We start from the raw sequence: 23,672 nt of genomic DNA on the forward strand, positions 1-23,672 counted from the left end.
AAGACTGGCATCCCCTACCACGGATACATGACGCTCTTGACTGTATCAGTGGCGCAAAACATTTATTTGATAGACCTTCATTCCAGGTTCTGACAGATTACAGTTGATGACATGGACCGTGAAAAGACCGCATTTATTGCACCTGACCGCCTCTATCGGTTTAAAGTGATGCCATTGGGGTTATGCAGCGCCCCAACTACATTCGAACAAATGATGGACGCTCTCTTTCACGGTTTTAGGTGGTCATTCTGCTTGTGCTACCTCGATGACATCATTGTCTTTTCATCGACTTTTGAGACACTCCTCGAGCATCTCTCGACAATTCCTTTTGTTTTCTGCAAGGCAGGACTTCAGCTAAACTCATCGAAATGTCACTTTGGCTTTCGGCAACTTACTGTCCTTGGACACCTTATCGATTCTTCTGGAGTTAGTCCCGATCGAGAGAAAGTTTGCGCAGTCATAGATTTCCCTGTGCCGACATGTTCGAACGAGAATCAAAGCTTTGTAGGCCTCTCCTACTTTCGAAGATTTGTGTGCAATCTCGCTGATGTTGCACACCCCCTCTCGGAACTACTCAAGAAGGATGTGGCTTTTGTCTGGGGTCCTGAACAAGCTAGTGCATTCGCTGACCTGACCATATGCAGCTCACCTCACCACTCATTCTTGGCCACTTTGATATATTCACTCCAACAGAAGTGCGCACCGACGCCAGTGGTCATGGCATCGGCACCATTCTGGCTCAACGACAGCATTGTAGCGATCGTGTCATTGCATATGCTAACTGTCTTTTATCACCAGCAGAGCACAATTATTCTATCACTGAACGCGAATGTCTCGTGCTCGTCTGGGCAGTGAGCAAATTTTGCCCATACTTGTATGGATGGCCATTCACCATTATCACCTAGTACCATGCCTTATGCTGGCTGTCAGCATTAAAAAAATCCTACTGCACGTCTGGGTTAGTGGGCCCTACGGCTGCAGGAGCACTGATACTTTGTTGTCTATAAGACGGGCCGCCAAAATGAGGATTGCTGATTGCTTGTTGCGTCACACAGTAGACCCACCAAATCTTCCTGAGAGCGGTGATTCTACATGCGTGTTGGTACTTCCAGCATTTGGTATCATTGGAGATGAGCAACACCACGATCCTTACTTGAGAGACATCATTAACCGGCTGAGTGACACCACGGCTCCTCCATCTCTCTGTTTGTTTGTGCTCCAAGACTGCGTCCTATATCGTTACAACATGCATCCTGATGGACCTGAACTGCTGCTGGTCATATGTATACAATGCGTCAGACTGTTCTCGTGCAATTGTGGGACATTCCTACCGCTGGTCATCCAAGAGTCTCAAGGACTTATGACCATGTACAATGTCACTTACGACACGGTATTTACCGCTCCATTAGCTGTTACGTCGTTTCATGCAAATCTTGTCAGCACTGCAAAACACCAGCCATTCTTCGAGCAGGGTGCCTTCAACCCATAGAGGTACTATCTGAATCGTTTTACAGGGTTGATCTCGATCACTTCAGCCCTTTTCCACTACATGTCAGTGGAAACAAGTTGATAGCAGTTGTGACAGACTACAACACTCGGTATGTGATCACACGGGCTATCCCTACCAGTTGTGCAAGTGACATCACTGACTCTCTCCTCGAAGACGTAATTTGCCACGGCACTCCTCGATAACCCACGACAGATCGGAGTCGATGCTTTCTATCAAAGGTGGTTGAAGAAATCTTGCACTCTTGTGCTACAAAACGCAAGTTCACCGCTACGTATCAATCTCAGACAAATGGCTTCACAGAGTGGCTGAGCAGAACTACATATAACCAACATGCTCGTCATGTACGTTTATCCAGACTATTGTGACTGGGACGAACGTCTGGCCTTCATACCATTTGCCTACAACACATTTCGGCACGTTTCTGCGGGCATCTCTCCATTTTTTTTATTGTATGAACGAGAACCCATGCTGCCTTTCGACACGCTCTTCCTGCCATTCTTGATAGACATAGAATGCGCTTGTGATGCTATCCCTGGAACTGCGGAGGCACGAGAGGTTGCCCGCCTTCGTCTTAACACTTGGCAAGAAAAACCACGACGTTCGCCACCACGAGATACACTTCAAACCTGGTGACGTACGTGGTCCTTCTCTGTGCACTGTCACGACGGATTGGCCTTTATAAGAATTTGATTCGACCGTAACTTGGTCCGTAGTGTGTCTTGCATCAAGTCACCAATGTCATGTATGAAGTGAAACCTCTATGCACCACCATAGCTCGTTCATCTCATATCCATCACGTTACTCAACTAAAGCGGTATCACACAGACAGACCCATCAGGCACCAAGTCGGTGCCTTTGTCACTGGGGGTGATGCTATGAAGCACCACCAGAGATGAAGAGGAAGGCTGTACAGAAAAAAAACGATGCTCCCTGATCTTCGCGTGGACTGGGCTTTTCCTTGTATGCCTGTCTCCGTGTGCTCCACTGTACATTCGTTGTAAATATATTCTGAAACACTTTTTCTCCCTCTAGCAATATATCATCGGCATGGCATCTAATCAGATTCTATTTTTTGGCACCTGGTGTTTTCATGTATAAAGCGTAGCATTCATGTGCATTAAAGTGGGAATTTTCATGAAATGTGCTGGGTCGGTCACTGTAGCCAAACAATTGCATTAGTTTAGGTGAGACAAGGTAATTATTTACTTCACTTACATGTGGAGCAACCATTGTATATTGCCTGCCGCTGCAGTCCAGTTGCATGTAGTGTATGACACCTGAATTACGTTGCCTATTTGTGCTGCTTATGGCTTTGCAGGTTCCTTGTCTTTTGCATCCCTGGAACATTCTTCATTGGCATCTTTAGGAGATCGACTGCACTCCTGCCAGCAGTGCACCTATGTGACCCTGGACAAGTCTACTATGAACAGGCACCTTCAGAAACATATGGGCGAGCCCCCCTCACAGTGCTACTTGTGTCCGGCTGCATTCGCTTGCAACTCCAAGCTAGTGATTCACGTGCGCACCCACACAGGAGAGCGACCCTTTTGCTGTGTCCACTGCAATGCATCCTTTTCGCGGAAAGACAGCCTCAGTGACCACATGCGCACTCACACAGGAGAGCGTCCCTTTGCCTGTGTCCACTGCAATGCATCCTTTTCACAGAAACGTTTCCTGGTTGGACACATCCGCTCTCACACAGGAGAGCGTCCCTTCTCCTGTGTCCACTGCAATGCATCCTTTTTGCAGAAATGCCACCTCGTGAGACACATCCGCATGCACACAGGAGAACGTCCCTTTTCTTGTGTCTATTGCAAATCATCATTTGTGGTGAAAGCGCACCTCGTCGAGCACATGCGCATTCACACAGGAGAGCGTCCCTTCTCCTGTGTTCTTTGCAATGCATCCTTTGTGCAGAAAAGCAGACTCGTGATTCACACACGCATTCACACAGGAGAGCGTGCCTTCTCCTGTGTCCACTGCAATGCATCGTTTGTGAATAAACGCTGCCTCATTGAGCACATACGCACTCACACAGGAGAGCGTCCCTTCTCCTGTGTCCACTGCAATGCATCCTTTTTGCGGAAAAACGGCCTCGTGATGCACATCCGCACTCACACAGGAGAGCGTCCCCTCTCATGTGTCCACTGCAATGCTTCTTTTTCACGAAAACAACACCTCACCAACCACCTGTCCCTTTGTCATAGGAACAAGAATGCATAACTGTGAGGGGCCTATGGGCTTCTCTTAAAGAAAGGGAGGTGTGGTGGGGATGGGAGAGTTTGCTGATGAGAGGTAACAGTGAAAGTTTGGTTTAAGATTAGGAAAGACGCTTAGTTCGGCAACTCGCAAAGGAGAATGGCTCGAAAGCATTGGAGGAAGAGGAGTAGTGGAAGAGAAAGTGCAATAGCAAGGCCAGCTTCTTGGAGGTTTCAGGTTCTATTCCCAGTGCTGCCATTTTTGTAACGGGCAGATAATGTATCTCAGCCTGACGCTCGGGCTTGAGGGTAATAATTTCTCGTGAAGGTGGATTCGTGTTTTCTAACTACTTGTATTCCCCTTTCCTGCCGGGACGTCTGTGCGAGCAGGGTGTTTGGTGAGCAACATCGCCACGGACGTGAGCCAATGAGGGGGGGGGGGGGAGGGGTGTCCCCTTCCCATGCCTCGCCGTGCGTGGCTTAGCAGTGTCTGGGGAAAAGGGAATCCTGGGTGTTCAGCCAACGCTGGGTAATTGGATCTCGCGGGCCCCCTGGCAGAGGCAACACACCCTGTTGGCATTGGCTTCATGTAGACGGCACCACTGGGCTGACCCTTGCAGGGGAAATCAGCAGTGTCCCTCTCTTCTTTCACATCTTTGTCTTTGCATCTTTCCTGTCTTCTTCTATTTTCTGTTTACCGTAAGTTTTTTCTGAAGGCAAGGGTTAACCTTGTGTGGATGACCACTCTTGGCTCACCATAGGTGGTTATAGTGGTGGTGTACAGCTGGCACTGGCGGCACTTGTCTTTGCACATTGCCTGTCGTGTCCCCTTGTTGGTCCAGGTGGTGGGTGGCTAGTACCGCTGCTGAAAACAACACTTAGACTATGTTTACGAGGGGAAAAAACACCGCTAAAAAGACATGACAAGAAAGGACACACACCACAGCACTCTTATCTTTAACTTCTTCGCCCTTTTCAGTGCTGCAGTCTGTGTTTTTTTTTGTTCATTCTTTTTAGCACTGTTTTTTCCTCTCTTGAACATGAACCAGCAAGCCCAAATTCTCTCCGTCCCATGCTGCGACGGCGGAGAGCGCATTTTCCTCGCTTTTTTTTCCAAACGTGACTTCGTGGCGTCTTCTGGTGGCTGAAAAAGATACTACACTGGAGTGGGACAGCCACCTTAATCTATCATTAAAAAGTGTTTTTCTATGAGTTATGATCATACATTTAGTTTTCCTAATATTTCTGCTCCCCCCATGTCACACCAATGGGCTATATTGTTAAGAATATTATTCAATCGGAGCTGGTCATTGATTACTCGCACGCAAGTGTAAATAACAGTGATTGAAGTGCTGCTCCAATTGCTCCAAACTGATCCAAAAGAGAAATGCTACTCCATGCTGTTCCAAACTGTAATTTTTGTTAGCAACTGCTCTGGACCTGCTCCGAAATGGTGCTTGTAAACTGAAAACAATGCACTTTAAGCACATGATCATTCAGCGAGCCTGAACGAAACAAAAAACAAGCTGTCTACTATCATTCTATACTCACGGACAACTTTTCTTGGCAATGAAGAGAAGGCTGCAGAGCCAAACTATGCATGTGCTACCACTGAAGAATATACATCTCACAATTGCATCCGTGTTTTCTGCGTGAGAAATTAAAACAACAACATTGCTCTATTTTCTACGGGACACTGCTTGAAAGGAGGTGCAGCATGCACCAAGGAGATATAAAATTTATATTTGTTTTACTTTACGCAGTGTCATTTCATGTTTTTGCACATGTGAAAATGTTGCACCTTTTACGTGCACCTCACAATCAGAATAGCATCTTCGCCTTCAGGTGAGCACTTGTCACCCTCTAGCTTTTCCAATGACTCGCCCAAGGAGCTTGTGACGAATTTCACTAACAAATGGCCGTCTAAGCAGACGAAGCAAATAGTATGGAATGTTATTATTTTACCATGGCCACTCGAATAATCGAAGAGCCGTCACAGGAGTTACGGATGGTTCACAAACTGAAACTAAATTCTAAACGCGTGCCAAACCGGACTACTTCGCGAAGCAGTACATGTGCAGTAGCTCCGCCCCCGTAGCCTTTCCTTCATTGCCAAGAAAAGTCTGCGAGTATAGTATGTATCATATGCTAGTATGGAGTTTCTATACTAGCTCCATACTAGCATATCAACAATGCCACAAGTAGTGGCATTGTCACACTTATCACTTTGTCAGCTCCGGCCTCATTTTTGCTACAAGAAATGGCAAGGCTGTTTTTTCAACCTTTCCGCACTTAGTTTCTTGTTTCTTTTTTAAAGTTTTAAATGCAGGCTATTTCGATCAAATATGAAAATAACAGATTGCTTTGCTCTATTACCAATTATAAACTGCTGTACGTGATTGCGGTTTCTTTTATGATTTGGGGCTTAGCTTTATCGGTTTTATGTTATTTCTGCCACAAGTACCCAAAAATTTAAGCATATAGCTCATCTTACTTAGTGTTCAGTTCCCACCCATCTGCTTAATTATTTGTTTATTGCAATTTGCAGTGATAACTGTATGTGCAATATGTTTAATAATAAGTATTAATACTTATGAGATGCTTAAATAATGCTGTAAACTCCAGGAGTAGTTTGGAATATTTTGCATCTGCTCCAAAAATGCCAATAGCTGCTCCAAAGTAGCATTTTTTCTGCTCTGGAATGTGCTCCAAAAACCAAAATGTCGCTTCCATCACTGAAATAGTCAAATCATTGCCGAAGAGCCGTAACATTACTCCCTTCTCTGCACAATCAGCATTGTCATTAATGTAAATGAGGGGTGTGCAAATATTCGAAAATTTCAAGTAAATTGAATAGCTTTCTTTTAGATCCGGTACTCGAATCAGATAGTGCATGTTAGAAATAATGAATTTTTTCGAATATTTTTCTAATAATAAGCATCAATGGAAAAAACCTCAAAGGAACAAACGGAACACAGAGGGGGAACGTTTCTTGTTTTGCTAATTGAATTACTAAGATATATGCAGCACAAGGTTTTATGGGACTATCGACGCTGTATTGACTGCAGGATAAAAACACCAGCCGAAGCGACAAAGTCGTCAATCCACTATCTTTATCATGACATCTATGATGATCTTGACTCATGAATATTGTTTCATATTTATGTATCAGTTTTATTTAAAGGCTGTTGGCAAAGTACCACCTTGAATACTAAAGCCCTTCATGTTAGTCAACCTCCAGTTACAAAATATTTCTGAGGCCCTAGTTGCTGCTGTGTACGACGTCTTACCTCAGTTTACAGAACTGTGATATTTTTTGGTCGGTTGAATGTAGTCATAATGTTCTTTTGTTGAAGCTAGTGAATATTTGCTTCAAATAAAATGTTGTGGAATGCTTGGGCTGTTTTGAAAATGGTTAAATTACCATTCTATGACTGCATTGAACACAGTTGCCTTACTATTAAAGAACTATCAGAATGGTGTTCGATTCTTATTTGTATTCGATGCACTTCTAAAACTCACTATTCGCACACCCCTAATGTGAATGAGAAATAACCATGGTCCCAACACAACCCCTGGGGCACTCCTGAATAAACTTCGAGTTGGTCCGAGTCATAATAATTTATAGAAGCATACTGAGTTCGGTTTGATAAATACACTGCAATCCATTCTGCAATATTGTGTGCTATTCCAATACACCTGATCTTTTTGGTTAACTTGCAGTGCATGGCATGATAAAAAGCCTTAAAAAAACTATAAAAATGGTATCAGCTTGGAAGTTCGAGTTAATTATTGATGCAAAGTCATGTGTTGTCTCTAATAACTGAGTAATTGATGATAATCGTTTCCTAAAACCATGTTACATTGGATATATAGTACATTATTTTCTTCTAGATATGTCATGCATATTTAAACTTTTTAGCGCGCGCAAAAGACAAGGACAAGAAAGAGACACACGAGCGCTTGTCCTTGTCTTTTGTCCTTGTCTTTTGTGCGCGCTAAAAAGTTTAAATATGGATACATACCAACTTGTCCAGTTATCAGTCTTACTGCAATATGTCATGATTAGGCTTGTGCGAATAGTCAATGTTGGGTTCGAAGCGAATTCGAAGCCAATAGTGATTTGGTCGAATAATTTCGAATCGAATTCGAATAATATGTATTACATATTATAAATAAAAAGGAACATATTTGTCATGACCCAGCTAACCTGCACAATAGTTTTTTTTAAAACTGAAACAAGGCATGTGCAAATGTAATTCTTTTTGGGTCAAAGGGAAGTGAAAGCAACTTTGATTAGCAGCAGGATTTGACTTTCAGTAGAATGCAAGTGATAATCTGTAAAATATGTTACATTATAAAATTTACTATACTTAGAGCATATAAGCCGGTATAACAAGCTTTTAAACTTAAAAAATGATGAATTGATGTGAGGGTAATATGTTCATTTAACCTTGAAGTGGGGTGTCGCAGCAGTGCGGATTTCCCCCTGAATATGTGTATTCACGGCATAGCACCCTTCTGCTGCAGTGAAACCACCTTTACAGGGGGTGACATGCAGTTTATGTCTATGCATTCATTTCGAATACTTCGAAATTAAGAATAATTTAAATTGGTGTCGAAGCAAATTAGAACACTGTAATAATCGTTTGAATATTCAAAGTGCTCAAATATTCGCACAAGCCTTGTCATCATAGCTTTAGTTACTATGTTTTCCATAATTTACAGCAGCAACTTGTCAGTGATATTGGTCTATATGTTTCCACGTGTAATTTGTGGCCTTCTTTATGAATCGGTATTACTTTTGTGCATAGCCGATCCTTGCGAAGAGAAGCTGTACTCACAGATCTTGAAAATATAAGTTGTGTAAAGGGGGAATGTTGCTGGACATATCGTTTCAAAACATATTTGATATATGTTATCTGGCCCCAGCGATTTCTTGGAGTCTATCTGCAAAAGCAAGCTTAGAATACCTGACTCTGTTACCGCAAGGTTGCCCTTCCGGGCGTCAGTTACTGGCACATGCGCAGTCGTGATGATCGATCACGTGAAAACCGATTGGAAATAGGCATTAAATGTATTAGTTGCAATGCGCATGTCTTCTAGACCGAGTCTGCCGCTTCTATTTGAGTGATCACACCATCTCGTTTTGATAAGTAGCGCCAAAACTTTTGCAGTTGATTCCTTATGATGTTTAATAACATATCTGAAAATTATCACTTATACCACTGCTATATTAGGTCCACCAACCCTCTTGATGCTCCTCATCACCTATGTTGCACTACCTCAGAAGTTGGCCCACCTGCTTGATTAATTATTGTATTAAGCAAGATGTTAAGCATAGTGTTTCCATATGAACAGATGAAACCTTGTATGAGATATATTTTGCTGAGACAGTGCAATGTGGCCTCTTCAGCACCATGTGATTTAGGTAGGTAAAGGTTATGATGCACTTCACATAGAAGTGCACCAAGCATTCTTGGTTGCCTGGTGCTGCAGCCTGATTCCGTGTAGAGACACATGGTTTACAGTGCCTTTCTGCTCTCCTTGTGGCTTTGCAGGTTCCTTGTCATTGGCCTCCCTGGAGTAGTACAATTCACACATGTTTATACCAGTGTTGTATGCGTTACCGGAAGAAAGTAACTAAATGCGTTACTCGTTACTCTAACAAAAAAGGAACACGTTACTTGCCTACGTTACCTACAAAAAAAGGCTAACGTCTTACCATTGCCGTTACCAAAAAAAAAGTAATGCACATTACTTCTGCCATTACTTTAGGGTCAGAAATTTGAATCAGTGCGCCCTCGCAGCAGGAACCAGAATAACAATTTTATAAACATCATATTTAGATTTCACATAAAACCGCTAATCAAAACTGTGATTTGAGGTGAATTACTGATATAACTAGAAAACTTTGCACAAGTGTGCTGGGCTTTGGCAGTGTTATAATGGCTTAATGTTAGCCATGGAGTTGCATGTGATGGCTTATAACTTTGTGGCACATGGTGAAGCCATTTCTGAAAATGACAGTAAACAAAAAATTAGGTTTCTTCATCAGCGCTCTGCCGAAAGAAAACATCACTGATCTCTGAATAAATTTACAGTAATTCTGACGCCGTGTTTCTAATAGCGGACAAAACATATGCGCAGATCTTGAAGGAATTAGAAAATTCTTAAATTGCATAGTCCCGGAAAAAATATTTGCAGCATAAATCAGTTTTGCCCCTTTAACCTATATACTTGCCGCGAAAATTGCGAGTGTTTATGCGAAGGGGTTCAAGGTCAGCCTATCTCGCTTAGGAATTGAACAACGAGAAATTTATACCCACAGTTAGAAGCAGATGGAAGCAAATTTTATTTTGAAAGCAGAACTGATAAACAGTGCTGTATTATTGCATGGACAACTTGATGACAACTACATACTACTTGTAGAATTTAAGCAGCAGCTGTATTCGTAACCTGCCGTCGGACAGCTTGCCTCGCTTCTTGGTGAATACGTTCACAGATACAGTAAATAGGCGCTCAAAGGATGCATTAGATGATACTGGTGTCCTGCTATCACCTGGCAGGCCGATAGTAGGATATAGCTCTGCGAGAAACGATAGCTGCAGGAACGTGACTCCTACGAGACGAAATATATTTGTGAAGTATGACGGGGATAATTGGAATAAAAGGTAACGAGTACCCAAGTACCTCTGGGTAACTTTATAGCCGCTCCCTGATGACGAAGGTTTGACGTGCCTTCAATGTGGATTGGCTGAAGATGCTGTCAGGAATTGAACCGTGGCCGCATACGCTACAGGCTAAGCCCAAGATTTTCGTGCACAGTGACTGCAAATGGTGGTGTCCATATGGACAAGTGCACATTGTAGTGTGGTGTAGCTTGGTGGGGTGTGTCCTTGTGAACATGCACAATGTATTGTGGCTATACTCAATTACAACGTACACACAGTTACAGCCTAAGAAAATATGACCTTCATCCACAGAACCGCGGTGTGCCTGCCCTTCACCTGTGAAAGAGAGTCATATGCTAGCTGGTTTCTGCTCGAACTGTAAGCACTTTTTCTTGGCTCTGAATATGCGTTGACCTCTGAATATGCTTGTAGTATTTACATTATAATGTAAATACTACAAGCATATTCAGAGGTCAACGTCTATCGTTACACCTAAACATTACCTTTGGCTGAGCAGCGACATCAGAGTCCCTGATGAAATTTACCAGGACATCCAAGTTTCCAACCTAAAACCAGTGACAAAAACATTGGTCTTTATTGGGAAGGTCAGCTATCTCGAAAAGTGCTTGAAATCACGAAAACGATCAAGCGCGATTAGACAAAGCATCTATGCAGATTCTCTATGGGGGAGACAAGTGATGGCAGCGGCTGAAGCTGACATTTTTTCTTTAGTTTAAACCGACGATAGTATAACCTCCAACCAATAGCTTTGCTGGTTGACATTTCATGCTTACATCTGCTCTTGGTTGCGGGAGTGCTATCCATTTTTTATTGTTGTTGTTGGTGTACACATTGTTTAATATTGTGCACCGCATGAAAGAGAGGAGCATCTTCTTTTGCAGTGGCTGGGGGCAAGGGGTGATGAAGTGCTAAAATATCCTCTTTCAAAGTCTTGCATATCAAGCTACAGCAGCAGCTCTTATTTTTGTGTTGCTTAATTTGGTTGGTTTCATGTCATGATCACTGTTATCATGCTGGTGACTGTGGTTGGTTAGAACCTATGAATAAATATGAGCTCCATCCACAGGACTGTGGCATGGCTATCATTCATCTGTGTGTGAGAGTCTAGGTGGTTTCTGTTCTAGCCATGAGTACTTTTTTGCTGCTGATGTAATTAATATGCACGTTAATAATTAAAAGTTTGTTGTGCCTACTTAAAATATTATGCTTGCCTGAGCAGGGATGTCAGAATCTTTGCTGAAATTTGCCAAGAAGTTCAAGTGCTTCGACCGAAAACCAGCAAAAGGAACATGTGTCTGTATGGGAAAGTCACCTACCTGAAATATGCCATAGGTGCTTGATGTCACGGAAACGAGTGAATGCAGATGCATATTTTCTCGGAGTGGGACAGCGATGCGGAGTTTACATCTATTCTCAGGTTGTAACAGACTACAAGACCGGAAGCCTTCCTGGGCATCACTGTGAATGCTTTAGAAATGAGGGTAGTTTTTACAGTCAAAATGGTAATCTTGGACAAAAAGAAGCACAGAATTGTTTACCAGCGCACTTTGTTTATAGAATAGAGAGAGTGCACATTGCTTGCGATCGCCGCGCTGGGGTAGCCCCTAACAAGCTTCTTATTGCATGGAACACCGGAAATCCTGAGGGTGACCTATGTGACATATACATTGGCGTGAGCAGGGTTCCCCTTCGGAGGGGGGTGGGGGGGAGAGGCAAATGTTCATCGCTGTGCCCCCCTCCTATTAAGTCACTGTATGGGGCAGACTTTGCGCCCCCCCTCTTCTTAGGTGACTAGGGGGGAGCTGCCCCCTTGCCTCCCTCCCCACCCCCTATGCGTACGCCTCTTACTGTAATAAATGGGGCATACCAGAATGAAGCCTCAGTTGCACGACTGCATGGTTGCAGCATATATATGCATTTATAACTGTGTGAAGTGTAAATCTAGAAAAATCTCAAGGGGACACACACATCTTGATGCCGTGGTGGCCATCTTGTTTTTCATAAACATACATTCGTTTTAATTACATAAAAATCAAAATCATGTTGTCGAATAAATTAAGAAAAAAAGGAGCCCGTGCCTGAGCAGCCATAAGTTGGCAAAGTTAGTTTGTAAGTCTAATTCGTAGGTATAGGCTATAGTGAACTAGAATATACTCTAGTGGCACGACCGGCAGGCTCTCTAGCATATTTCTAGCTGATATGTCATTCGTGTTAAACCATCAACTCAAAATGCTAGCACATTTTTTGTTATAATGCGTAAAGGAAATGCTTTTATGTAACTTCAGCTCCAACCATGTATCCTGTTAGCATTCCACGATTTACCCCCCATTCCACGATTTCTTGTAAAGTGCGTTGATATTTACCTGTGATATTTTCAAGAATACAATTACATTCGAGAAATCGCATTCATACTTCATTGTCAGTGGCTTCCACCCACTCATCTAAATAAATAAATAACGGTAGATGATCGGGGATTCTTTACTTTGCACTTCAAAGGCCATCATAATAAACATTTTCAGCAAGTCAAGAGGTCACCCGTAGCATTTCAGAAAGCATGACATCTGCAGTGCCTTTTGACACCAAGAACAGCTTTCCCTCTTGTACTTCGTTTCTTCTTGTTGGAAGGATTTCAGAGTTGACTGTAAGGGGAGTGCGCTATGCTTAACTGTCAAGCAATTCAAGTGTCATATTTCAAAGTTAAATCTCAAGGGGGGACACTTGCAAGGAGTGTCCCCCCGAGCCTGAACACAAAGGAGGTCAGGACCCCCCTCCCCCCCATGATTTACTCCAGTGACTGTGTGCACAAGTAACTGTTGTTGCGTGGACACTATCAAAGCTTTTTGAAAATAATTTCTTGAAAACTTTAAGGAAATTGGTGCCTATGGCAACCTGTGCGTGCCCTCAGCAAGATTTATATTTTTTCTATGTTCTTGGGCGTTTCATATTCATTATTACTAGAACTGACGTCGCACTAAACGTTTACCGGTCTCCTCAGTGATCAATTTTCCGCTGCTCTTTATTTTTTTTATTATTATTATTATTATTATTTTCATCTAGTACATTCGTTGGTTGGGGCTAAGACATACGTGCAGCATATGCCATACCTTCTTTTTCAACACGACTTTTATTATCTATAGCAATAAAACGAGCATACACTATGAATAAGCTTAAAACCATCGGCTTCGCGACTGCTATTGTGCCGCATTCTACGAGGCGAAACGTGGCATCGTGGCAGGCGAATAAATATCGCATAACAGCTTTCACTGGACTATATTTCTCCAAACAACGGCACAAGGACCTGCGTCCATGAGCTAGGAAGCACAGTGAAAAACCGAGAAGTCATTGTAGCAAGTAGATGCTAAGTAAGGTAAAACAAGGTGAAGAGACCGCAATGTAAAGTTTTGAAAAGGCGTGGCACCTTTCCGACAAGAATCAAATGCATACGGCTAGAAAACAAATAAGGCCAACTTGAACTTGGGAGTGAATCAACCTAATTTTGAGGTCTAAATGGAGGTGCATGGGCAACATATGAGCCAGCTTGCCGCTTCATTAGGCGGCCTGTGTGCACGGGTGAGGGTCTCGGCTAGCGCTTTCTGCTCACCGCAGCCCCATGCCGTAGCAGAAATCTTCCTCGCACAAGTGCTGGCTGCACGTGTGTGTTGTAGCCGATGGCTGCTCGCAATTTCTACGTTTCAAAATCAGAGCTTCACGCAGCTTCTTACCCCTAGGACATGGTTGCTACGGCTATATATGTTGCTGATGTTCTGAGGATAAAGTTAGTTGCGAGTGACGCCGTTTCCTATTCTGTCATAAATTCTTCCTCGGTGGTGCGCGTCTTCTTTGTATTTCAGTAGACACGTGTGAAGGCGACACCGGGATCCATTGCATACGTCCTGCACTGCGGCACCGCAGCAGGCCTACTGCAAAAGATGCCTTCAAGGACATCGACTGCATATTGCAGTGCTTTCAAGTGTTGCCAAGCGCACAACCGAAGTGGGAAAACCGCCCCACTTAATCAGAATTACAGCGCATGTGGCATTGTGAAATTTCGTTTTCAGCGCGCGTTGGTGCACCCTAAGCAGACGACGCTCCGTTGACCCTGCCTGCAGTCCCCAGTACACTGTAGTACCCAGAGAAAGTCGGATACAACTTGTCCGGAGAGACCCACTGACGGCCGAAGCGTGCTCATGCACTCGACAGTTGGCAGTATTCTCCGAAGGCGGGGTCCCGCAGTCCGGCTCATGACGTCAGTCCAGAGCGCGCGCCCATTGGTGCTGGCTCATGTGCATTCGCGTTTGAGGAGGAAATGCCGCGGACTTCTTAAGTTGTATCCGGACTTTTAATACTGCCCAGCACGTCACGCCGACGGTGGCGGCAGCTTTTCTTCTAGTGAGACTTTCGGACGAGGTGCGGACGAGTCTGGCAACAGCGCTTACATTCTTTCTGGAATGTGGAGCCGGCTTGGAGTTTGTGTGTTGATACTAGGATGCGTGTCGTTGCCGAGCAATTTTTGCGTGTTTTAGGTCACCCTGTGGACTTTTTTCTTTTTCATTGCCATGTCGGCCAGTAATAGGTCAACAGGGAACCACTGTGCTGTTTTTGGGTGTAGTAACAACTACAGAAAAAGGAAACTGCTGTCGGAAAAAATATGCGACGTCCATCACCAAACGCGGAGTCGTTGCGGCTGCGGACTCTTCAAGTTGCATCGTTTTCCTGTTGACGAGGAGCAGCGGCGTTTATGGCTTGTAAGCTTAAACAGGAAAAACTTTTTACCCTCCCACAGTTCCCGCGTATGTTCAGAGCACTTCTTGTCTGGCGAACGTAGCGCAACGAACCCGACTCCGACGCTCAACCTCGGCTATGAACGAAAGGTACGTACGTAGCCTGCAGCTGTTCCAACGGTGACAATACTTCTTCGGTAAACAGTCCCGTCCCGCGTAACATTTCTATACCTACGAAGAAACGAAGGGTAGGTCGCCGAATAGCCTGCTGTGCAGACGTCACACGTGCGGTGCACTTTCGATCGTGATCAAGCGCTGTCAGGATTAATTTCTCGGCGATGATTTACTGCTTTCCGCAGTGCACAAATAAACCAATAGCTACGAAAAACAAAAATCGAGAGTACAGCCTGAAACATACTTGTTAGAGTGGCCAGTCAGCCGCCGCATTTTACAAAAATGTGCAGAGATGAGCGCCGTAATGTTACCAAGCTTTGTCGTACCACAGGTTAGGTCCTTGCGCAACGTGATTAAAGCATCAACGAAAACTTATAGCTAACACTAGGTAGCGGCTGCGGACGGCGTCAGCGCCCATGGCCGCGCGCTCGACCGACTGTACATCGTGTGACAGCAGTATTACCTATCTGTGCACGGGAAAAGCAATGCGCCAATTTTTGAACATGAGCTTGCAGAGGTCTAAGCCGCCTTTTTCACGATGCCACGGCGCATGCGCCCTTACCCTGGCGGAAAAGACGCGAAACGTCACTTTATCTCGGCGGCTTTCTTTTGGCAATAGCGGCTGCCCCGGCCCCTACCAAAACGGCAGAGGGCGGCACAGCAGAATGGAAGAGATAGCTGAATTCCACTGGTACACTTGCGAGAAATGGTCGTGGTAGTGTTGCCTTACTTTCATCACGAGGAAAAAGCCACCTAAACATCGCCCAACGTAAGCGGTGTAAGGATGTTTCATGGTGTCTACCCTGTGATGCTATATTTGGAACATCCGCGCTAACATGACGGAGACACAAGACGAGAAGGACACTGCACGAACACTGTCTAACTGAAGTTTATTGAAAGAAAAACAAACGCACGAAAAACCAACACCGCCACCAGAATAACAACCGTAGGTCAGCAAAAAAATTGGAGCTCACTCAGACTCATTCAAGAAATATATTTTGCTCTGAGTGCTCACTCTGACTCAGACTCACCAAAATTTTCCTCAGCCAGACTCACTCAGACTCGCTAAACTTTTTCTCAGCAGGATTCACTCGGACGACTCAGACTCTCTAACATATTAATTAGCCGGACTCACACAGACTCACGGCTTGACCTGAGTCTGAGTGAGTCGACTCATGAGTCTGTTAGCATAAGATTGGCTTTTTCGATCATGGTGCCATTGTTCTTTAACGCCAATATCTCACATAATCGGTGCTTTACAATACGCCTTTTGATCTTGTACCTTCAGATACGTGTTATCAGTGGTTTCAAACCAGTAAGGATATTTTTATGAAATACGCGACTCACACGAGATATTTTATCAACTTCCCACGAAAGAGTTTGCGCGGTGAGGTCATGGCACCCCACCCCTACCCCCATCTCACGTCTCTGATCAATAAATATTGAGGTGGCGCATGAACGCTTGTGCGTTGACATATGCGTGAATAGATGAGTATAAACGTAAGCCGTTATAAGACTGATAGTAATACTGAAGATGATTAGATAGGACAATAGGTCGGCAATAGAAGGTGAAGCTCACTGAGACTCACTGAAGAAATATATTTTGTGCTTAGGGGCTCGCTCGGACTCAGACTCATGAATATTTTCTTCAACTGGACTCACTCAAGACTCACTAAAATTTTCCTCAGCCAGACTCACTCAGACTCAAACTCGGCAAAGTATTACCGACTCGGACTCACTCAGACTTGCGGCCCGATCTTGGTCCGAGTGAGTCGACTCATGTGTGAGTTTGCCGACCTATGGTAGCGGGTACCTTGCTTATCTGCAGAAACACGAAGAATGGCATAGTGGGTGCTTCCCTACATCACAAGAATTAAGATTTATGGCGTAGTGGATACCTTGCATCGATACTTGTATTAGTTACCCCAAAAGAGTTTAGAATGGGCTTTAGAAAGACTGCTCTTCCAGCTTTAGCTGTGACTTTGCTGCGTGTTTTGCGAAGGCCTGGCGTTTTTTTAACATCCCTTCAAGTTTAGCGATTACAGTAATAGAGCATATATGTATACATGAATATCCGATATTTTTGTGGCATATGCCTGGTGTACATTTTAACGTTCATTTGTGTCCACAATCTCACTGGCCTGGTGGTTTCAGATGCAAAGAAGAGCTTTTTATGGACGAAGTATGCGTGGTTCCCTTTCAGTGCAGCACATTTAGAGCTATAACCAAAACCTTACTTACTTTTAGTGTGAGTGTCATTCCAATAACGGGTATTTTTATGCCACAGACTAGGTTAGCTCAGTATTGTGTTTTTATGTACGTGCACATTGAGTTTATTTTGCTCAAGGAAAGCTAGGTTACATTAAATGGCTGTGCATGGCAAAGACTTATCATGGCATCTATTATTCAAGATTACCTTAATTTCTATCAAGGTAATCTCTCAAGATTACCTTAATCACAACCTAAGAAGTCCGGAGAGGCCCAACCCACATGACCGAAGCAAAGTGGCAAATCGCTTCCACGACTGAAGAAATAATCCCGCTCATGCACTCGGGAATGTTCTCCGAAGGCCGTCACCAGCCGTCCAGCTCACGATGTCCGTCCAGAGTGTGCACCCATTGGTGCAGGCTTGTGTGCATCTGCCTTTGAGGAGGAATTGCCGCAGGCTTCTAAAGCTGTATCCGACTATAGTAACTCTCACCCCCTCCCCTTCCCCTCGATAGGCCGGGGTTTCTTTTTTCTGAGAAAGGTGGCAACCCTAGGTCGTGGCCGATGTTGGTATTGCACAAGCTTCTTTGTTTTCGAACTTCATTGACCAAATTAAGTACAAGAAGGGACTTAAGACCCATTGTATTTTGTCAGTGTCTTGATATTGCGTTATCTCGATGTTTCTTCTGCCATAGCTTGGCACAGATGAAGCTGAGCCTGCGCAGACTGAGCCGTGCATACACACACTTGAGACCTATGGATTGACCTATCGGGTATGTGATCTCATTTATAAAAAAAAAAGCTGATTTTTAGCTTGTGGTTCAATCCGTGGCCAAAGAAAATGTGCTAAACCAAATGTTTATTTTGTAGGTTCACATTAGTAAACAAAAATGCTTATCACTATTGATTTGTTTATGCTGCTCAAAACTCCTGTGCACTCTCCTCCCTCACCTCTGTTTTCTCCCAAGTACAGCACTGAACACTCATGTAAGTTGCCATGCTATTTGGCATAACCTAAATAACCTGTGGTAGATACATCATATGTAGCAAATCGTGTTTATGCCATCACATTAATTCAGCATCCAGTTTATTCTACTTCAAAACTGCATTACGTTGAGCTGTTTGACCTGGCTGTTTACGTTTACCCATTTTCTTAGCCTTGCACAGACGAAGCCGAGCACGTAGAGTCAGAGCAACGCCAACCCACTGCAGAGTTTTGTGGATCGATCAATCCGGTATGTATATTTCATGTCTAACAGTGAAAACGTGCCAAATAAGTGATGTAATTTCTTACACCAAAAAAGTCAGTTTTGCCGCAAGGGCAAAGCAATGAATGCGATAGCAACATATTGGAATATCGCAGGTAGAACAGCAAACAGCTTTAAACTTTAAAGGGGTACTGACACCTTTTTTTGAAGGCGAGTTTACTCTAGAATAACGGCCAGTTGAGCGTGTTGGTATACATTCATGATGGTGAAGCACTAAAAGAAACGGAGACTTACGAAGAACACAGGACGCAGCGCTACTAGCAACTGAGTTTATTTTGAAAACAACGCCCTCATATATACAAAATGTACGTCATCACTAAAGCCAAAGTTTTAACACGTGATCATAAAAGAAACAAACAGGTAAGAGATAAAAACTGCGCATGCACCCCTACCAAGGCAACAAATGCACTTCATTTTACGTTCTCTCTAAAAATGCAACTTCACAATCCGATAACAAAATGGATGGCTGACTAACGCAAGCATTACCACTCTTCCTTATTTGATAAGCCTCAACGATCTCCCTGACAGTTCGATCGGCGTGCTTGTCAACAACAGTGGTTTTTTCAAAGTCAGGGTTGCACGTGCACTCTTTACAGTGCATTGCTATAGTCGGGTACAACTTTAGAAAAAAGCGGCATTTGCACCTCAAAGGCGGATGCACACGCGCTTCCACCAATGGGCGCGCGCTCTAGACTGACGTCGCGAGCCGGACGGCCGGTGCCTCCGCTCAAGGAGAAGAAGCGGGACTATTTTTTTGCCGCGGAGGCAATCGGCTGCCGCGCTTCGGTCATATGGGCGGGGCCTCTCCTTTTTTCTAAAGTTGTACCCGACTATAGATGTGAATACGGTGCCCCCTTCAATGAACTTTCGTGTTCGCGAAGGTGTACATTTACGCATCAGCCAGTTTGGCCGATGTAATGCTTTACGCATGTAAAAGGGATATCGTAGACCACATCCTTCCTGCAATCGACAAACTTTGTTCCATGCCTGATGCCACACCCATGGTTGGTTTCAGTACGTTTTACAGCGAAAGCTGTTATGAGATCATTTCACCGGCCGTTTTTGGCGCCGTAGTTGTCCGCCGCCGCCGCCGGTGTCCGTAACCAGTATCGCTCGAAATAAGAAAAAAATTCCAGGATGGAACGAGGTTCGAACCTGGGCCCTCTGCGTGGGAGCCCAGTATTCAACCTCTGAGCCATGCCGGTGCTTGAAACTGCTTTGCAAAAAGGTCCTATACCTGCTTCATGTCGGGAAGGAACCACATTAGCATATGCAATATAGCGTGGTAGAAGAGTAAAATAGGCACCAAGCGTCGCACAACGCGAATTCTGTAACCTGCAGGCGTCACACAATGCCAATTGCGCAACGAGTAGGTTGTTGAATGCTTCCAACCCATTACAAAGGGCTCTGCCATAATTCTTCGTCATCAGGCACAGCATCAACAAAGTGCGCATAATGCCTTACATGTGTTTAGCAGGTACCAACGCTCTCCGTAGAATGACGAAAAATGGCACAGCGCCTGCTGTCCCACTTCTCAAAAATTACAATGAGTTATAGCGTAGTGGGTTCCTCGCAAGTGCACTTGTATTGGTTTTTAAGGAAGCCCATAAGCGCATGATCCACTTTCTCGGGGTCTCAGTAAAATTACAATGATTTATAGCGTAGTGGGTTCCTCACAAGTGCACTTGTATTGGTTGCCAAAGAAGACCATAAGCGCATGATCCATTTCCTCGGGGTCTCAGTAAAGTTCTTCGCCCCCCCCCCCCCCGTCTCTCTCCCACGTCAACGTATGTTTACAGCATGACGGGAGAGGGAAATAGCGACCGGGTGTCACCCAATGCACATTACATAACTGGTGGGCCGTTTAAAGATTCCAACCCATTACAAAGGGCTGAGCCATAATTCTTCATCGTCATCAGTCGTCGAGTCAACAAAGTGCACATAATGCCTTACAGACGTGTAGCTGGTGCCTCGCTTCTCCGCAGAATGACGAATAATGGCTTAGTAGGTGTTTCCCAACTTCACAAATATTGTGATTTATGGCGTAGGGGGTACCTTTCTAGTGTACTTGTATTGTAGCCCCAAGAGAGCTTAACGGGCTCTAGAAACACCGCTCTCCAGCTTTCGCTGCGACTGTGCTGCGGTTTCAGCGCAGGCCTGTGGTTTTTTCTAACAGAGCACATGAAGGGTGGTAACGCGCTGACATTTTCCCTTAAATGTACTTTATCCATAGGTCTTCGTTCAGAAGAGCTTTTTCGTAATTCCTTCCACCAGCGCATCCGGGTTATCCCTCTCTCTCTTTCTTTTTTTGTAATTGTCAACATAGGAGCGTGCTACAGTTTTATCATGAAAATGTGGTAGCAGTATCTTCATAAAATTTTTTATTTTTGAACTCGCGAAATCAGGTGCTCATACGATTCGTGTAAATACTCTGCTTGAAGCCATAGTTTTTGTCAAGCTGAGCCAAGTAAATGCTTTTTCTTGTCTTTTTGCCGCCATTGCAAGTCTACTCCAGTCAGTGTTTTCAAGTAACATGTTTGGATGCACTTGGCATGCTGGCATGTCTCATTTTGAGGGCACTTCTGATAAGCCGAACTCCTGATAAGATGAACAGATGACCACGGTCCCTTCGAGTTCGTCTTAACGGGAGTCTACTGTATGTTGTTACTTCCACTTCAACCATAACTCATTGGGCTAGCCATAAATATAACTATTAATGCGTATTTGTGACGTTCGATAGAGGACCTCTATTGTATTATTCTACTCCTTCTACCAGAGTTGTAATATCTACTCGAAAACCTCACTAAATATGATACCATTGTATTAAGGCCATGCCTGTCTATTCTTTAGCAGTTAAAAATTTTTCTGCGCTCAGTTTTTGTACTCGGTCTCAACTCGCTCGTGCCGGACGGTCGATGCGACAGTCACGTGGAAGCAGCCGATAAGTGTGTGAAACAGGGGCATGATCCTTGCAAGTTGTTGAAATGCAAGACTAGGAGTCCTACCATTCAAACTAACTCAAACAATATTTCCACAGTTTTTAATCCCCCCCCCCTTTCTTTATAGCTGCACTAATACACGCACGCACACTGTAACCCATGGCAGTCTATACCAAGGGATGGGAAACGCAGTAGAGGAAGGCCGAAAGTTAGATGGAGTGACGAAATTGGGAAGTTCGCAGGAATAAAATGGAATCAGCTCGCACAGGCTTGGGAACTGGATATCATTGGGAGAGGCCTTTGTCCTGCAGTGGACTATAACAAGCGGCGAATGATGATGATATATGTACGTATATATATATACATATGTATATATAGATAGGGTAGTGACCAATATGGAGCAGGCACGCTCAAACATGCTCATATATATATATTGTAAGGAAGACAGAGCGGTGCTCGGGCACGGGCGCAAGCTTGGCTAGCGTGAAGCGGACGACGACGCAGAATAAGAACAGCCGGTCCATTGTACGGGCGTTGTCTCTTGTTTTCTATTTACAATGGCGCAGTCTACGAAATATGAATCGTAAGTCCGTCCTCGTGGCTCATCGGCGCTGCAGAGCTTTCCTCCAAGAAACAATCATGCCGCCCGTGTCGCTACTACTGCCGGAAGCACCTGTGCCACAATTCAAGGACGGCGTCCAGGCCTCCTCGGTGGCTCAAGGGCAGGCTTACTCCGGCACCGCCAAGACAGTACACAGCCTACCGTTGCCCGGGAATGCCGTCCACGCTTCCCGCAGCGACAACGCCTCACTCAGTACTCCATCGGCACCTGAGCCGCTTAGGGGTGCTGTCCAAGCTCCCTCAGACAAGGGTCCCACCTCTGTGGGCGCGCTGATTGTGTCCTACTCCTCGCACATCACCACTGGCTCTGCGTGAGGATCGCCTGAAAGCGCTGCCGAACTTTCCGCCACCATCGCGTGACTCCGCGTTACGGTGAACGCCTTGATAGCGTCAAGCTCCGTGCTGTTTCGTGCCGCCTTGCCAGCACTGCACTCGATCAATGCCGCGTTGGCCGCAGCCGCCTCGCAAGACCGTGACGAGAGCTCACCCGAGAGCCACAGAGAGCTCCGGTATGTCCTCACGGAGCTCTCATACCAACTTGGCTGCTTGGCGTCGTCCTGCTCCGGAGTTTCGCCTGCCATATCATCATCACCGGCTGCCTGCAAACTACCGGAATTCCGCGGCTTCCAGGATGACGCCAGCGATTGGGTGGCCACCGTCAACGCTCTTGGAGCTCGCAAGGCCTGGACACACCAACAGAAATGGAGCGTGTCCATTGACCGCCTTTGGAATGGTGCCGCGCCGTGGCATCGATACGAAGGCTTGCGGCAGCAGTCCTGGGCGGAGTGGAGCAACAAGCTCATAGCTGCTTTTGGACGGAGTCATTATAACTTTTATGCGACCACCAAAGCCAACCTGACCGCTACCGAGGATGGAGCTCAGGAGCAAAAGCACCTTGAGGCAGCAACTGTGCATTGTAGCTCACCAGCAGGCTGTTTGACAACCTGTCCTGGTACACACATACATCAGAAATCAGGCGCACCACTTCCGGCCTTGGACCCTGCGTTGGTATCTGACACCATACCACACCGGCTAGACGCCGTGACCACTTCACATTCACAGCGGCCGCCGACGCGACCTGTAAGCTGGCCAGCACTAGAGCACACGGAGGCGTTGGCCTGCTGTGGGATGTCAGCTTCCTCGCAACAAGTTAGAAACGATGGACGAACTCCAGATTCGACCCTCACTTGGAAGTCACATCCTCGGAAATCGCTGCAGTCATTGGCCGAGTGTGTGCACGTTCGCCATGCGCTAAGCGCTGCCTCCTTGAACGAAGCTGAGGTGCCTATTCAAGCTGGGGTCGCTGTCATCAGAGGCCTTCTAGTGCCGGTTATTTCT

The 23,672-nt window shown here is 45.1% G+C and overlaps 2 protein-coding genes across 6 annotated transcripts in view; both read left to right on the forward strand.

The window, feature by feature from the left end:
• LOC119390677 (gastrula zinc finger protein XlCGF57.1) overlaps positions 1-23,672 on the forward strand; it is a 963,551-nt gene that overhangs the window by 864,312 nt on the left and 75,567 nt on the right. Inside the window, exon 4 of one of the 4 annotated variants that reach the window (XM_049415119.1) lies at positions 2,829-11,471. The exons of the other annotated variants lie outside the window; for them this stretch is intronic. Within the exon in view, the coding sequence (XP_049271076.1) occupies positions 2,829-3,733 (905 nt within the window). The 3' untranslated portion in view covers positions 3,734-11,471. Of the gene's footprint in view, positions 1-2,828; positions 11,472-23,672 lie in introns of those variants that run through there. 4 annotated transcript variants of the gene reach the window in all.
• The window catches only part of LOC119390670 (gastrula zinc finger protein XlCGF8.2DB), an 807,836-nt gene that overhangs the window by 17,059 nt on the left and 767,105 nt on the right, over positions 1-23,672 (forward strand). The window contains exons 1-3 of one of the 2 annotated variants that reach the window (XM_049415126.1): positions 14,838-15,274; positions 18,202-18,279; positions 18,664-18,741. The exons of the other annotated variant lie outside the window; for it this stretch is intronic. Of the exons in view, the coding sequence (XP_049271083.1) occupies positions 14,960-15,274; positions 18,202-18,279; positions 18,664-18,741 (471 nt within the window). The 5' untranslated portion in view covers positions 14,838-14,959. Of the gene's footprint in view, positions 1-14,837; positions 15,275-18,201; positions 18,280-18,663; positions 18,742-23,672 lie in introns of those variants that run through there. 2 annotated transcript variants of the gene reach the window in all.

This window comes from Rhipicephalus sanguineus, chromosome 4 (genome assembly GCF_013339695.2).
Source record: "Rhipicephalus sanguineus isolate Rsan-2018 chromosome 4, BIME_Rsan_1.4, whole genome shotgun sequence".
NCBI lineage: Eukaryota > Metazoa > Arthropoda > Arachnida > Ixodida > Ixodidae > Rhipicephalus > Rhipicephalus sanguineus.